At 42.9% G+C, this 16,518-nt stretch overlaps 1 protein-coding gene across 4 annotated transcripts in view; it reads right to left on the bottom strand.

Moving 5' to 3' along the window:
* The window catches only part of ATP11C (ATPase phospholipid transporting 11C (ATP11C blood group)), a 177,200-nt gene extending 177,032 nt beyond the window's left edge, over positions 1–168 (bottom strand). For all 4 annotated transcript variants that reach the window (XM_014796220.2, XM_014796216.2, XM_014796219.2 and 1 more), the window contains exon 1: positions 7–168. In XM_014796220.2, coding sequence (XP_014651706.1) covers positions 7–33 — 27 coding nt within the window. In that variant the 5' untranslated portion in view covers positions 34–168. The remainder of the gene's footprint in view (positions 1–6) is intronic.
* Positions 169–16,518: the final 16,350 nt, after the last annotated feature.

Genomic DNA, 16,518 nt, shown 5'->3' with positions numbered 1-16,518 from the left:
ACTTACCAAACGATTAAAGGTCCGGCGGAACATCACGTCGAAGGCGGCCGGGCGCCGAGCTGGGCTCTACTTGGCTGTCTGGGAAGGTGCCGTCCACAAAACACACTGCGGCGGGGGCCGGCGGCGCGGAGCCGACGGCGAGCCAGGCTGCCCGGCCACCCGCCCGCCGCCTGCCCTCCTTGGTCTCCGCGCTCCCCCCGCCCCGCGCCCTCCCGCCCGCCGCCGCCCCGCCTCACTCACTGCCCGCCCCCGCCCCCGCCCCCGCCCCCGCCCCCGCCCCCGGCCCGCCCGTCCCGGGGCCGGCGGCCCCGCCGCTCTCCCTTATCTGGCCACAGCACCGCCGCCCCGCGGCTCCCGCTGCAGCCCGCGGAGAAGGCGAGCTCGGCGCGCGGGGGAGGGATGGCGGAGGAGCGCTAGGCTCCTCCTGCGGGGAGGAGGGCGCCCCGATCTCTCCGCCAGCGCCGGGCTCGGCACCCCGTTGCCTGCACTCTTCCCCGGCGCAGGGCCACCGCCCGCCTTCCCCGCTGGCCTCGGCGGCCAGCCCGCGTGCTTCCGCCCCACTCGGGGCAGCCCGCGCCTCACCTCGCTTCAGCCCCACTCCGCCCCTAGCTCGGTCGGGAGCCACAGCCTCCCCTGCCCCGGCCCTAACTCGTCCGCGGCGCCGCTTCGCCCGCAGCCCCTCCTCGGCCCGAGACAGCCGCGCCACCCCGCGCTTTCGTCCCGCACCCGGGCTGGGGAGCCACGATGCAGCGCGCTGGCCCGCCCCGAGTCCGCAAGGCAGGCGGGCTCCACGATTCCCGGCGGGGAGGAGCCGGGCTCTGAGCTAGGAGTGGCGACGGCCAGGGCACTCTGCAGACCCCAGCGCGGGCGGGGGAATTAGTTATGAAAGCCGCCCCCTCCTCATCTGGAAAGCCGCGGGTCTTCCCACTACCCTCGCTTCGCTCCGCTCCCACCTACGCGGCTTTCCCTCCTCTGGTTCTTTCTCTCGTCCTGCCTCCCCACCTAGCCGTCTTACTTCCACTTTCTCTATGAGGTTGTAAAGTCGGGCTTTGTGTCTTTGCTGCTGCGCAGCGGGGCGGGATTTCCCTGCCAACCCCCACCCCAAACCCCTCCCTCTCGCCTCCTCCCCCCCGCACTTTTCCCAGAGCAGCCTGGGAGTTGTAGTCCAACCGTGCTCCTATTCCGCCTCGTACTGCGGGCTGGGAGCTCCCCCACTCGCCCGTACAAGGTTTGCCCAGAGGGTTGAAGGAGGAACCGGCTGAGACCGCTGGGCCGAACCGCGGTTCTCAGCACCGGCTGGATGTGAAGGCTGGGAGCTCTCGGTAGATTCCTCGCGGTGGGAAATGTGAGAAGGATAAATGAGGCAAAGCCCCGAATGCTGGCAGACTTCCCTAGGACGCGAAAATTGTGCACCAGGAAATTCTCTACACCCTTGGCTGCTAGTTTAGAACTGGAATTTGCGAAACTTTAAAAATTAAATATGTAGGCTGAGTCTAGAATTGCCACGAGACTGAGCATCCCAACCCCCACTTCCCCCAGCTTGCGCCGCCCTTTATGGCTTGCCCCGAAGCTGTTGGAGAGAACTTCCAAGAATCCTCTATAAAAGTAAAGAAGAAATAAGTAAACGGAGTTCTCAGACATTTACACGAGCCTTCTGCCGCACCACATTCTCCTGCCAGTCTAGAGCTGGAGACAGGGTCCAGCGACACCACGGGCCTCCCCTCGGGTCGTGAAGGGGCCCTTACTGCTGGCCACAGGCGCTTCTCCTTTTCCCCTCCGGTGTTTAGATTCGTTTCAACAAACATTAACTGGGCATCTTCTTTGTACCAGGCACTGTGCTAGGGGCTGGACACGGTTAGGTCTTAAAAGACCTCCCCAACAGAGTGGTCGCAATCTAGTCAGGGGATACCGACATGCAAAAACAACACGTTAGAAAGTAATGGCTGCTAGAATAGAGGTTCAAAGTACTGAGGGAAATAGGGGAGAACGATATTGCATCTGAAAAGGGGCTCTGGGAAGCTTTTCTGAAAGCGCTGGAGATTAAACTGGGCCTTGAAATGTGAGAAGGCTTTAGAGGAACTGACAGGAGCCCAAGTGGGTAAAGTCCAGGGGGGAGGGAGAGGTCGGTGAGAAAGTGCAGGACAAGCTAAGAAAAGGAACATATCCACCCATCGTCTTGGCAGACGCTCAGGATACGTGGTCAGGGGCGGCCCGAATGAACGCTAAAACCCAAAAGGATCTTCAGAAACACCCTACGAATTTTGAACTTGATTCTGTGACCAACAAGTAGCCTATCCCCAATGAAGTGCAGATGCAGGAGATTTAAGGTATGTTCCCAAACTGTCCTAATTGCCAAGAAGTAAAACCGTTTGTTTCCAATTCTTTCTCTATTATGGTTCCTTCTGTTTGCTCACCCTTGAGGCTACAGCTAATGATTTCTAAGATTTATGTTAAATGTATATTAATCAGATATTAGGATATTTTATTTTATTGGCAAAATGAATCTAAGGTTTTGCTCTCTACTATTTCAAAAATTTATTTTCAGAGTTTATTTTCTGGCTTTACTTTTATTAAACACAGCAACTAATGTAATTTAATTCCTTCTTTATTTGTTGAACACCTAGTATGTGGCAGGCACTATTCTAGATACTGGAATTTGGGGGTGGAAGAGATTATTGTCATTCATTCTAGGCATAAGTCTAGAATCCTTATCAATAAAATACATTCTTATCAATTAAATAGGTAATAGAAAACAAATTTAGACATTTGGAGCTGTAAGTGCTTACTAGAACACAATAAGTAATATCTTTCCATATACAATTTTGTTAAACAAATGGAAAAAATTGTACTTTGCTTATAGATTCAAATAGATCAACTTAAAAAAAATGAGAGAACTGGAAATTGTTTTGCAGGATTCTCTCACCCACCATCCTGTGAGTGTGGTCCAACTTAAAAGCAAGACGTTTAGGATCCCCCAAGATATAGCAGTATTGTTGGTGATATTTTCATTTGTTATTACAATTCTGTTATCTCTATGTCCTCCTAATTTATTTCATCACAACACCTATACTCATGGGTCCCGACTAATTTGCTTGACTGTAAAAATGCAATTCCAAACGAATCAACGTATGCTCAGCAAAACATGAAATTTATGCAGGGTAATTTTTTTCCATATTCAAACTCAACCTGAAATGAGAGTTACTCTCACATATATCCTTTAAGAGTTACTTTCCTTTGTGGATTTTTTTTTAAGACAAGAAGAAATTATTTTTGCTCTTTTCAGTGCCTCTTCACAGTTTCCAAAGAAAACCCAGGTGTTGTAGGAAGCTGTTGTCAATGACTATGAAAAGCAGACCATCAGCCAGCATTTTCATTCGGCCAATTCCATAAACAGAACTGCAAAAACTAACTTCCTCTTGCCTAAACTGTCAGAACCCGTGGTACAGAACACCAACTCTTGTGGTGTATCAGCTGACTGCGGCAGAAGCCCCAGACTCCTGCAGGCAAGAATTCAGAGGAAGCAGTCTTCTGTCCTTGTTACCATCTTGACTAGATATAATGCTTTCTGTCTGGAGAAAGGGAAGGAAAAGTGTTCCTTGACCATTTCAATTCTGCTGCCTCATTTCTGTGCAAGCTGCTCAGAAGCCCTTCTTCTCTACTGCCCCCCTTGTTCTTTCCCACATTCTACCCCAACCCCTCAGAAATCTCACCATGGCAGATGGGCAGAACAACCACTAGAGCATGGGATGCAGTGCACACTTGGGAAGGAGGGGAACAAACTGCTTCTGGGTCAGTTGGTCAGCAATTCAGGGATCCAGCAGGAAGGGAATGGTGAGAAGAAGGAGTCACTTCTTCCATCTAATACTAAAAAAAAGAAAGAAAGAAATTGAAGCTGTTATATCATCATCTAAATCACTGCCATCAGCAAGTTGAAGAAATTCAACTGTCTCTGCTGAGCTTTCAAACATACCTCTAAGGGTACTTTTTGCCTGTTTGAAATTTCTTTCTCCCTTCCCAGGCTAGTCTTAATGTTTATTTAAGACTAGTTTTACCCATATCTTCCTAACTATTGGCCCTCTTCAATTCATTCTCCACGCTGTAACCACAGAAATCTTTGGAAGAGAGATCAAATCACTCCCCTGCTTATGACTTTTCAGTAGCTTCTCCTTGCTCTTAGAATAAGTCCCAAATCTTGCCGTAACATCATCTGCAATTCTCTGAGTTCTCTGACCTCTGCCTTCCTCTATAACCCCGGGGGGAGGGGCTATTCTCCCCCTCACTCACCAAGCTCCACCCCACTGGCCACCTTTCATCCTTTGAGTTCCCAAAGCTCCTTCTCCCCTGACAGCTTTTGCACATGCAACCATCTCTGCTGGAATGCTTTCATGGCCTTTGCTATTCATACTTCAGATCTCAGCTTAAATGTCACTTTGTCAGATGAGATCAGGGCTTCCTGTTACAGTGCCCCAAATAGTCCATATTAATTACATCGAGGATACTGACAAATGAGGTTTGTAACCATGGAGAACAGCAGAAGTCCAAGGGGATTGTGGACGATATAATATTGTTTTGCTTTTCAAAAAGGAGAAGTAGATATATTCTAGTAATCATGCTATCAAAGGCATGCAAGTTTCTAGAACCGACTATTAAAAGGCTAGGATAGTTTATTACAGTGGAAGGGAAGAGGCAATCACTAGGATCCACAATGAATTCACTGAGATATAGTCTGGCCTTCAAGATTCTGAGAAAATGATTTCTAATTCAGAATTCTACATTCTTCCAAACTATATTGGGAGGATAGACAGAGAAGAGGTTAGAGAGGATATAACATAAGAAGACTAAATCTTTATCTTCCATAATAAGGAGTCATTAAGTCAAAATATATCAGTATAGTTATATTATTTAGAAATAAGAAGATAAATACCAGAAGAAACAGCTAAAATAATGAAAAGGACTTGCCTCTAGGAGTGCAAGTTGAGAATGGAAAAGAAAGAGATAAGAGACTTCTATTTTTTTTCTCTTTACAAGTGTTATAACTAACTTTTTCACTATGTACATGCATTATTTTCATAAAAATAAAAATTAGTTTGAAAATACAAATAACATTTAGACATGCAGACAGGAAGTAGGAGAGCATTCTAGCCAAGAGAAATGGCAAAGATGTGGAGGTGAAAATATTCCGGTAAATGGTAAGTGGACTTGCCTACAGGAGCAATGGGTCCATGTTGAAGAGTAGTAAATTATAAGAAATTTAAACTTCCCTTCTCAGGAATCCACTGGAATAAAAATTATTAAGAAGTAAATATGCAAGGATTGGAATAAATACTGTGTATAGAGTATTTTTATCTATTCTGGTAGAGTTACAGAAACAAAAGGATTAGACTTATTTTTTTTTTTCTTTTTTGAGGAAGATCAGCCCTGAGCTAACATCCATGCTAATCCTCCTCTTTTTGCTGAGGAAGACCGGCCCTGAGCTAACATCTATTGCCAATCCTCCTCCTTTTCCCCCTTTTCTCCCCAAAGCCCCAGTAGATAGTTGTATGTCATAGCTGCACATCCTTCTAGTTGCTGTATGTGGGACGCCACCTCAGCATGGCCGGACAAGCAGTGCGTTAGTGTGCGCCCAGGATCCGAACCCGGGCCGCCAGTAGCAGAGCGCATGCACTCAACTGCTAAGCCACGGGGCCGGCCTGGATTAGACTTATTTTAAAGATGGCATCAAGTTGGCTTCCAGCACCCTGTCTGAACTTGCATCTGGCCTCCTTGCGTGCAGCCATCATGGGCCTGTTTCATGCCCTCCCTTTCCCCCACTGCCCCCTCCATTCCTCCTGTTCCTTCTTCACATTTGTGTTTAATGTTGCTGCTGAACTTGATTTCCCATAACCTTAATGGCTGTGAATGAAAAAGGAAGTAAATATTTGCATTAGCATGGGAACGTTGTAGAAGAAATAGTTCCATCATATGAGAGAGTAAACCAAGAAAGAGGAAAACATGAGATCCAGAAAACAGGTGAACATCAAAGAGAGGTGAAGGGAATTCCCTGGATGATAATGAAAGAAAGTTTGAGGCAGACAGTTGTGTGGCACACCTAGAGAGCAACCAGGCCAGAGGAGAGTAGGAAGGTGGAGGGATACAGGAGGGATATCTCTAGAGAAAATTTTTTTAAAAAAATTTACTGATAGATTATCTGATGTGTTTGACTATGTGGAGAATAGTATTTAGAAGGATTTTACAGTTGTATGGGAAAATTAGTGAAGAATTAGTGATAGATACATAGAAAATGAAGCAAATAAACTAACAAAAACCAAGGCAGTTTGTAACTCCAGGAGAAACCAAAAGTTGCTCAAGAAAGTAAATGAGTCATGATAAAATACTACTTGGCTCCAATATGAAAGACATTTACATAGCCATAACAATGAAATCAATGCCTTACTGATTTACCAAATTAAAACTCTTCTGTAGGATGAAGGGAAAACAAGTTGGAAAGGATGGTGTTGTAAGAGGTCTAAATCTTTATCTTCCATGATAAGAAGGCAATAAGTACTATCTAAAAATTGAAAGATCAGGAAACATCATTGTAAGTACACTGTATAGAATTATAATGGAAGCAAATACTAGAAGAAACAGCTAAAATTATGGAAAGTGGTTGCTTCAGTAGTACAGATCAGAAGTTGGGAGAGATGGAGTAGGGGTCTGTTCTTTTTCTCTGTAAGTCTTATTAATCTATTTAACTTTTTAACTGTGAATATGCATTACTTTTAAAAAATAAAAATTAACTAAAAGAGTAAATAGCATTTTGAATGGACAGAAAGAAAGGACAGAAGTCCAGCCAAGAGAAACTGCAAAGATATGAAGTAGTAGGTAGACCCCCCTAGGGGAGTGTGAGTTCACTCTGAGGAGTAGTGAAAGATGATTTTAATAACCATCATTTATTCAGCACTTGCTATGTGCCAGGCACTGTGCTAAGCACTTTATGCACATTATCTCATTTATTCTCACTAATCCCATAAGGTACCATTGTTATCCTCATTTTTAAGATGAAGAAACTGAGAGGTTAGGAAACATGCCCAAAGTCACAGCTAGAAAATAGCAGAGCAAAGAGTCAAACAGATGTACCTGACTCCAAATCCATACCCTTAACCACCAAAGTTTGAAGGCATAATTGACAAGACTTGATCACTGATTTATTTTATGGGACAAAGGAGAGAAGTGAATCCAAAATGACTCAAAGGAATTAAGGCTTGGTGAGTGGAGAGTGATATTTATTCATTTATTAATTTCCACAAATATTTATTGAATATTGATTACATCCAAGCAGTGTGATGGAGCTGTGGTAATGAATCTGCAAGATATGATCCCTGCTCTCATAGAGCTTACCATCAGTCATACATAGGAAAATCATTCAGGGGAAGATCAGTGGAGAAAATTGTGAGTTCAGTTTTAACTATGGTGAAGTAATAACAGAATGCTCAAATAAAAATGTCCAGTATGCATGAGAAATGTGGTATTAGAGCTTGGTATAAGATGCTCTAAACCTCAAAAATCTATCCTTGGTCAAGAGAAATCAGAACTGAGAAAAACTATTTCCTTTAATGCTTCAGAAATCTCGCATGAGCTTTAAGAGTGCAGTTTCAATAGTAGTTGGGCTGGAAGCCAGATTGCAGGAGTTTGTAGGTGTAAACCATTCATTTGCAAAGCTTGGTGGTAGAAGAAGGAAAAAAGATTGTACAATGTCTAGGAGGGCCCTCAGGATTAAGCAACTTTTCTTTTCCAAACTAAAGGAGACCTATATATGTTTAAAAGGAGAGAGGGAAGGATTCTGTAGGAAGGAGAAGCTAAAGATTTCATAAAGAGAAGATAATTGAGGAAGCTGGGTGTGAAATGAGGTAAAAGGGATGGACGGGAGAACATGAGGCTCAAGTTTGAGAGGGGAGGGGGGACCCTTCTTCCTCTAAGACAGGAAAGAAGGCTGAGAGAAGGGGAGAGAAAGGGAGGAGGGGAGAGAGTGAATCAAATGGTCTTAGGTGAAAAGGATGCAGAGGAGTGAGCAGTCTCTATCTTTTGAGCAGAGTTCAGTTTATATGAGAAAGGTCAATCGGGGAAGAGGTTGGAGCTTCATAAGGAATCAAAGAATAGAATTTGAAGTTCAGATCTGAAAATTAACAAACCTTTTGGGTACTCAACAGCACTATTTCAACCACTTTCTACTGTTTAAAATAATAGCAGATTGCACCATCCTCCAGTCTTCCTGATCAATTAATTCAAATTTCATCTCACCCAGGCCAACATTTAGGCACTAAGACTCAGGCAGGATGCCATCAAAATCCATTAAAAATGGCTCTCTTCCCAGCAGTGATTGTGATGCAAACTCCCCTTAACAATCAAATCCAACCTTGAATTAATTAATATCTCTGTTGGTGTCTATTTTATTTTTAAGTCATATAGTTCTTATTGGCTCACTTTCTAGCATTTGTAATTCCATTTGGCACTCCTCAGCAAGTATTTAGTTTGCCCTACTTGAAAAAGTATTTGCCATTTTGGTTTCACTTATTTCTTGTCACAGGATATAACTATAACCAACATGCATAAAACACAGAACAAACACAAGAGCTTCTTGAGCACAGGGATTGTGTCTTATCTATCTTTATCCCTATTGCCCAGGGAAGAGTGTGACACATTGTTGAAGCTCAAGAAGTGTTGACAAAGGAATGAGTGATTATCTACGTGCTGTTATGGGGAGAGCCCTAAACTGAGATCGAGGAGATGTCAGTTCTGGCTGTTACCTAGAGTTGCCCTTGAACCAATCACATACACTCTCTGGACCTTATTTTCCCCACGGGAAGATGATGGGATTGGATGATTTATTAAATTACTTCTGACTTATGAATTTTACATGCCATTTTCAAGCAGATAAAATTTCACATTTCCAAGTGGCAATATTTAGATTGCTGTTAGAAACTTGTTCTAAGTCCCTAGGCAACCCATTGGTCATTGCCCGTGAATCAGAGTAGATCTGTGGCTCAGGTCCTCTCTTCTAGGCACAATAGACAAGCAGATGTGCTACTCAGAGTTCTGTCCACTGGGAAGATTTCCCTTTCCCAGTGTCTTCGGGGCACCCCGTGGTGGCGTTATAGTGCTACAGTCATCTACTTTCAGGTGGTGCCAGCTTAACTATGCCAGCTAAACTAACATATGTAAACCAGGCTCATGTATTTCTTTTTTATCTTAAGTCATTTGGTATTAGGTAACTTACCACGAGGCCGCAGGTATGGATTGAGGGAGGGCAGCAGGATGGCAGGAGGAGGTGCCACAGAAATCTAGGTCACCTGCTCATGAAACTAACATTCCTTTAGAGCCTGCTCAGGCTCCATCCCACATATACACCTTCCACAAGTTGATGGAATACTTCTGGGCACCCCAGACTTTATGGCCAGGCAGATTAGATAACACTATTTGTGATGGGCAGCTTGTGTTTTATCCTCATTTGGCCAGGCATTCAGTTTCCACCAGAAATCATCCGCAAACCAGGAGATTCTTCTCAAAAGGAGAGCTCCCAGCAAAACAGGAAATCAGTTGAGGTGAGCAAGGCAGACATCCCAACAGGTGTCCACTATACCTTCTCAAACTCCCATGCCCCCTCCTTTTAACACTGCCTTTTCCTAGCCCCTGCCTCAAGAGCCCAGGGCTCTTCCAGGACTCTTCTGCAATCCTCTCTTATGGATAAAGGAATGAGATCTGATAAACCTCTTCAATCTAGGCATTTGGAGACTTTTAAAAGTGTTTAGATGTTTATAAAGAACCACAGGGAATGAGCAACGCTGAGCTAAAGTAATAAGTCTATGGTGATGGGATTTAAGTATCAATAAGTAAACTGGATGTGTAGGGAGAGTTCACTCACCTACTGCCTCTCAAATCTCACCTTGTGACTGCCAACTACTCTGCCCAATACCTTCAGCTTTACGGTTGTGGGGAGGGCCAAATTTCCTCTCTGCCCCAATCAGCCTACCTTTCAATATTCAACACCTTCTCCTTACTCCACCCTCTTTACACCGTATTACCATACCTGTGGTTTCTGAGAGTCTTCCTAATCAATCCTGGCTTGAACAGAGAACACTCCACAATAAAAAAAAAAAAAAAGGACTAAACTCATCAAATAAATTAAGTACTTTTACTGTACATTTCTTAACATTCAGAGTAAAGTTGCTTCCTTCTCTAGTGTATACATACATTCAGATTGTCCAGAATCACCCAGGCAACCAGATAGAATATGGACTTCAAAGAAACAATGGTCTTGTCATTCTTTACAAGAAGTTACTTAGCTCCTCTCTTGCAGAACAGTACTAAGAGTATGATTATTGGTAATGTCTTAACTCCTGCTCAGCTATAAGTCATAATTAATAATTAGGCTATTTCTCTGGTAACTGTCATTCCGTGACTACTGGGCGCTCTCCTATCATTAATGACTGTTTTACGTTACCATGGGGCAGACATGTTTCTGGTGACCCTCAGGCTTCCACGGGAAGTTTTAGCCAGGTCTAATCTCTATGACTCTCTAGCAGACCCACTCCCCTCCCCATCCCAACGTTGTTATCCAAATGAAATTAGGTTAAAGGAATAGAAAAGTCACCAAAGTGTGGAGTCGAGTTTATGGACCAATTGCGAATATATTTGTCAAGCAACAGTTTTTCTTTTTAAGCACTCACTAGATGATTACTTTCCTTATCTCCTTTGGGCTGCTTCCCTTAGTTATTTCTCAGTGTACCAGAAATTTGGTGTTCCCTAAAGCACAAGACTTTTGATAACTGCCCTGATTCACTCCACTTTAGGGATCGTGCTTCCTGGATGGTGTACCTATTTGCAGTATGTACACAGTCACTGATATCAGCAATTTTGTATTTAATAGAGGGATGTGAGACTGCTTCACTTTTTGACAGTCTGTAAAGTATCATATTAATATTGGTTGTTATTATTAATTATTATTATTTAGTGAGAAAAGTCAATATCTTCTTTGGTTTAAACCACAGCTGCCTTGGGAATGTATGATAATTTCCCTAATCGGCTTTTGTTCTTGGCCCAGATCATAAACAATATTCATGATCTCAAATGTACAGAGAATTTATTTATAGCCTTGACATATTTTTCCATGAACTGTTTAAATATCAACATAGTCCAAAGGAAGCCTGCCAGGAAAATAATTGATTCATATTCATTTCTATTGGTGACCTTCCATAGAAAGAAATTAAGGATTGTGTAAGTATAAAGAACAGGGAGAAACAGGCAAAAGTTCAGCAAACTGCTGTGATTGTAGATGATGAAATTATGTATATTTTGAGTTTTTCTCTGTCCCTCATATTTCCATAATGTAGTTACACAGTGACCTTTGGCGTCTTTTAGAGGAAGACGTATGCTTATTTAATTTCTTCCTCAACTGCAGGGATGGCAAATATATGGCACATATGTTGCCACTCCCCAGTCCCACAGTCATAGCAGACAGTGCTAGTCGATCTTGGCACTCTTTGTTACTGACTTTGGAAGTAATCCCATAGTCTTTTGCAGTCCAGCCCTTCTACACAATTATGTGAATAGATCGGAGTGGTCACCTGAGATGAAAGCCATTTGTCTTTCTTGTTCTAACCTTAAGAGATCATACCATGTGTTAGTCAAGGATCAGTGGTGGCAAGGAGTAGAAACTCATTCAAGATAGCTTAAGAAAGGGAAATTTATGGGGCTGGCCCGGTGGTGTAGCGGTTAAGTTCACGCACTCCGCTTTGGCGGCCTGGGGTTTACCAGTTCGGATCCCGGATGTGGATCTACTCACGGCTCATCAAGCCATGCTGAGGTGGCGTCCCATATAGAAGAGCTACAGCTCCACAGCTATGATACACAACTATGTACTGGGGCTTTGGGGAGAAAAAAAAAGAAAGTGAAATTTATTGTAAGAATACAACAGACAATATTACAGATGTCTGGGCTATGAAGTACAGCCAGGCCACAGAGTGATTGAAATTAGAATTGGCAAGCAAAAACTGAGGTTGCTTGCTCTTTCTCTCAATGACCATGTGTCTCTCTTCTATGCTTCTCTCTGTCTCCTCTTTCTTTTAACTATCATCTTCTACTTTCTACCTAATATGCCTTCCCAGCCCAACTCTGCATGTTATTTAATTCAAGCATCTGCATAGTTCTCTTACTAGAGTCTCTGTGTCTCTTATTGAAAATTCTCAAGAAATCAAATCTGATGGCCAACTAATTTATGGGCTCTTAGGAGGTCAGTTGTTTACTTTTGGTTCAGTCAGGGTTAGGAGAGTGGAATCACATTATATGAAGTGCTGTCCCTCCCAGAGCTATAATCACGCCAGGTTAAACCTGAAGAAATTGAGTCATTGTGGGCAAATTGACTAATCTGTTCACATATATTCTCTTATTTGTCCTTCCTGAGTAGGGTTGCCAGATAAAATACAGGAGGCCCAATTAAATTTAAATTTCAGATAAACTATGAATATTTTTTGACATATGCATACAAAAAATATTGATTGTTTATGTGAAATTCAAACTTAACTAGGCATTCTGTATTTTTATTGGCTAAATCTGGCACCCCTATCCCTGAGTCCTGTCTTGGACTACCCCTTGAGGTGGTACAGTGAAATTTTTTCTAGTAGTCAATAGCTGTTACCCTTAGAGTGTGGGTAAAAATCCTAAACTAAAATATCTCTGACTAGCAGAAATTCAGTGTGGCCACAGCAATAGTCCAAATTTAGAATATTGCATGTTTTACTATTATTGGCTTTATTTATGAAGACTTGATTTTTCCTTCCAAACGGATTTTATCTTTCTTTCGAGTGGACTATCTCTTCCACAGAATAGAAGCTGTTTGAGAGCAGAGTCTGATTAATGTTAATTCTACGTACCTCACTCAGTAGAGTGTTTGGAGCACCATGAGTATATAACAAATGTCACAATTGCAAAAAATAACTTTCCTGGAAGAGTTTCTTCAAAAAAAGTTATAGTGGTGTTGACTGGGGCTTGTGGCTCTTGGGTAGGATTTGTTTAGAGTTTTGGGGACCACTCATTTCGCTTCAATAACCAAATCATAAACAAAGTCTGATTACAAAGGACTGATTTATTCATTAATAGCTGGCCAAGACCCAGTAACCCAACACAGAGTGTTGTTAAGAGGTAGATTGTGGATGCAGCTGAGACTTTCAAATTAAGAAGGAGGCCTCCAACTTTCCACTCGAATTATAATCTTGGGACCAACCTTCATATTCCTGTGTGGAGAGAGAAAGATGAGAAAGAAAGAAAAGAGGGAGAGAGACAGACAGACAGATGACTAGAGTTTTAAAACAGAGTCCAGTCACATACCCAACTAGCAAAATGGATGAGGACCCCAGGGCTGCCTCCCATACCTAGTCACAGGTTGTCCAGAGAGCATGGCAAACACATATCACCCTTCAAGGCAGTGATCTTACCTGCTAGTGACATATGACCTAAAGCACATTAAACTCTGTACCATCAGATTAGTCACTCCTTTTCCTGTGAGGAGGAGTCAGTGAAAAGGATGGGGTGTGAAAGGATACGTCCTCCCTAGCACTCCCTCTTATTATTATTGTTATTTTTTAGTGAGGGAGATTGGCCCTGGGCTAACATCCGTGCCCATCTTCCTCTATTTTATATATGGGACACTGCCACAGCATGGCTTGATGAGCGGTGCATAGGTCTGCGCCTGGGATCCGAACCTGTGAACCCCACACCGCTGAAGTGGAGTGTGTGAACTTAACCACTATGCCACTGGGCTGGCCCTGCTCTCCCTCTTAGCTGTTTTTAAGGCAATAGCAAACTTCAAAGTGTATTAGTTTCCTAGGACTGCCACAACAAAGTACCACTAACTGGGTGGCTGAAGCAACAAACATTTATTATCTCACAGTTCTGAAGGCTAGAAGTCTGAGATCAAGGTGTCAGTAGGGCCATGCCCCCCTCTGAAGGCGTTAGGGAAGGATCTTTTCCAGGCCTCTCTCCTTAGCTTCAGGTAGTTCCTTGGCTAGTGGCAGCATAATGCCAATCTTCACATGCCATTCTCTCTGTTTGTTTGTCTGGGTCCAACTTTCCCCTTTTTATAAAGATTCGAGTAATATTGGATTAGGGGCCCACTCTACTATGGTATGACCACATCTTAACTAATTATATCTGCAATGACCCTGTGTCCAAATAAAGTCACATTCTGAGGTCCTGAGGGTTAGGAATTCAACATATGAATTTGCGGGATGGGGAGGGGGGCGCCCAATTCAACGCATAATACCAAGGTATTCCATCATTCTTAAACCACATATCTCTTGCAGCATCCCCTGGATTTGTTTCTCCTTTTATTTGAGTACTTCTTACAAAAGTGTTTCAATGTGGATGTTTGTGTGGCAGACCTTCTGAGGCCTTATATGCTTGCATAATACTTGATCCTTATTACCTGTAGTACAACAGAGGTGTAAAACAAAAGGTGAGCTTTAGAAAAAGAAACTAAACAACAAAATCTTGCATATATATAGGACTAATGGTCACACAAAACATTTTTTTCCCTCCAGTCCAGCATCCAGTACCTAGTTAATGAATAGGGGAGGTGTTCTTTGGGAGGCTGGCTACAACATAAAAGTGGTTTAAAGCTCTAGAGCAGGGCCGGCCCTGTGGCTTGGTGGTTAAGTGCGCGTGCTGCAATGCTGGTGGCCCGGGTTCGGATCCCGGGTGCGCATCGAGGCACCACTTCTCCGTCCATCCTGAGGCCGAGTCCCACATACAGCAACTAGAAGGATGTGCAGCTATGACATACAACTATCTACTGGGGCTTTGGGGGGAAAAATTAAATAAATAAAATCTTTAAAGCTCTAGAGCACCATAAATCTCTATTTTAGACTTTTACAGTTTAGTGCATGGTGACAGTAATGAAAAAAGAAAAGTGGCTTGAATTAGAGTATGGTAATCTGGACTGGTTTGCTGAGAATCCACTGGTCTACCGATTGGCATATGGGTCCTGAAATAGCTTACCCCCATCACTTTAATTTTTAAAGTGACTATATAATACGTTCCTATTGTTTCCTGTAGTAACCTCAAGAGATCAGCGTAGAAAGCTTTATTTTTGACAATTCCACTCTTTACTGCTATTGTTTCAATGAAACTAATGTTTATAAAGGAGACTTGTTTGGGCCGGCCCTGTGGTGCAGCGGTTAAGTGCATGCGCTCCGCTTTGGCGGCCCAGGGTTTGCAGGTTCGGATCCCGGGCGCGCACTGCCGCACCGCTTGTCAAGCCATGCTGTGGCGGCGTCCCCTATAAAGTAGAGGAAGATGGGCACGGATGTCAGCCCAGGGACAATCGTCCTCAGCAGAAAAAAAAAAAGAAAAAGAGGATTGGCATCAGAGGTTAGCTTAAGGCTGATCTTCCTCACACACACAAAAAAAGAGACTTGTTTACACGACAGTGATATATTCCTTTTTCAAGCAAATATCACTTTCAGAAGTTGATTGCCTTTATTGCTGATAATCTATATCTGCCATCAGTGCTGTACTACTTTAGAATTTTATTTAACTTTGCTGTGAATATCTTTATATTTGTTTAAATGAACATGTGGAAATCAAAGAAGCTCAATCACAGTCTTGTGTTCTAATTTGTAGCCACGCAATTTGACATTGATTTTCTTAGTTTGCAAAATGGCAAAGAAAGTTTATATATGATAGATACAATCCACTCTCAGTATTTCCAGGACCAATTATTCCAGCCATTTATTACCATAGGCCTTTGTTTCTTCTTTCCCTCTTTGGAGTTACCTGCCTTCTGGTCATTTCAATACAATATTAAAAATAGTCCATTTTGGTAGGAAAATAAGTGACTAAGGGAAGAGATTGATGATAGAGAGAATATATATGAACTTTTTATCATTGGCAAATTTCTACTCTTCAGAGAAAAATGGCTATATTGTTTCTGTATTTTATTTTGTAAAGTAAAATACTTATATATGATAGATTTATGGCAATTTATTATCTTCATCTCCTTCAGCAGTCTTTTCAATGTGTTATTTTGATTCAGGCACATAAGGGGAAAATTCTAAACAAGTAGAACTATCTGAAAGTTCGTAGATGTAAGCTATAATTAGCCCTTGCTTGTTTCAAAGTTGGCTCTTTCTATGTATTACATAAATAATTGCAAAACTAATTAATCATGCTTAACCCTTGTTTTCTAAGGTTGCAGCAGTGCAGGAGTAATTGAGGGTTGTATATGGGTTATAATTAAGGAGATATTTGGCTGAAGCTCCCACAGAGCTTTTTTCCTACTACTATTTCCCTTCCTTTGCTGCTTCTAATTCTTAGAGATCGCACACAGTGTGGCAGGGACTGTAGGATTTTGGTAACTGATAAAGCTGAACCCTTTTAATAAGTCCCTGCTTGACACCACTGTAAACATCCCACATCTGGTGTATGACTTCTTTGTGGCCACTTAAAGATCTATGATCGCCTGCATTGTGCCACAGTCAGCTCGCCTCC

Source organism: Ceratotherium simum, chromosome X, assembly GCF_057802395.1.
Source record: "Ceratotherium simum simum isolate JZ-2026a chromosome X, ASM5780239v1, whole genome shotgun sequence".
In the NCBI taxonomy this organism is placed as follows: domain Eukaryota; kingdom Metazoa; phylum Chordata; class Mammalia; order Perissodactyla; family Rhinocerotidae; genus Ceratotherium; species Ceratotherium simum.
The sequence above is the reverse complement of the archived record's forward strand: the minus strand, read 5'-3'. Positions and strand labels throughout refer to the sequence as shown.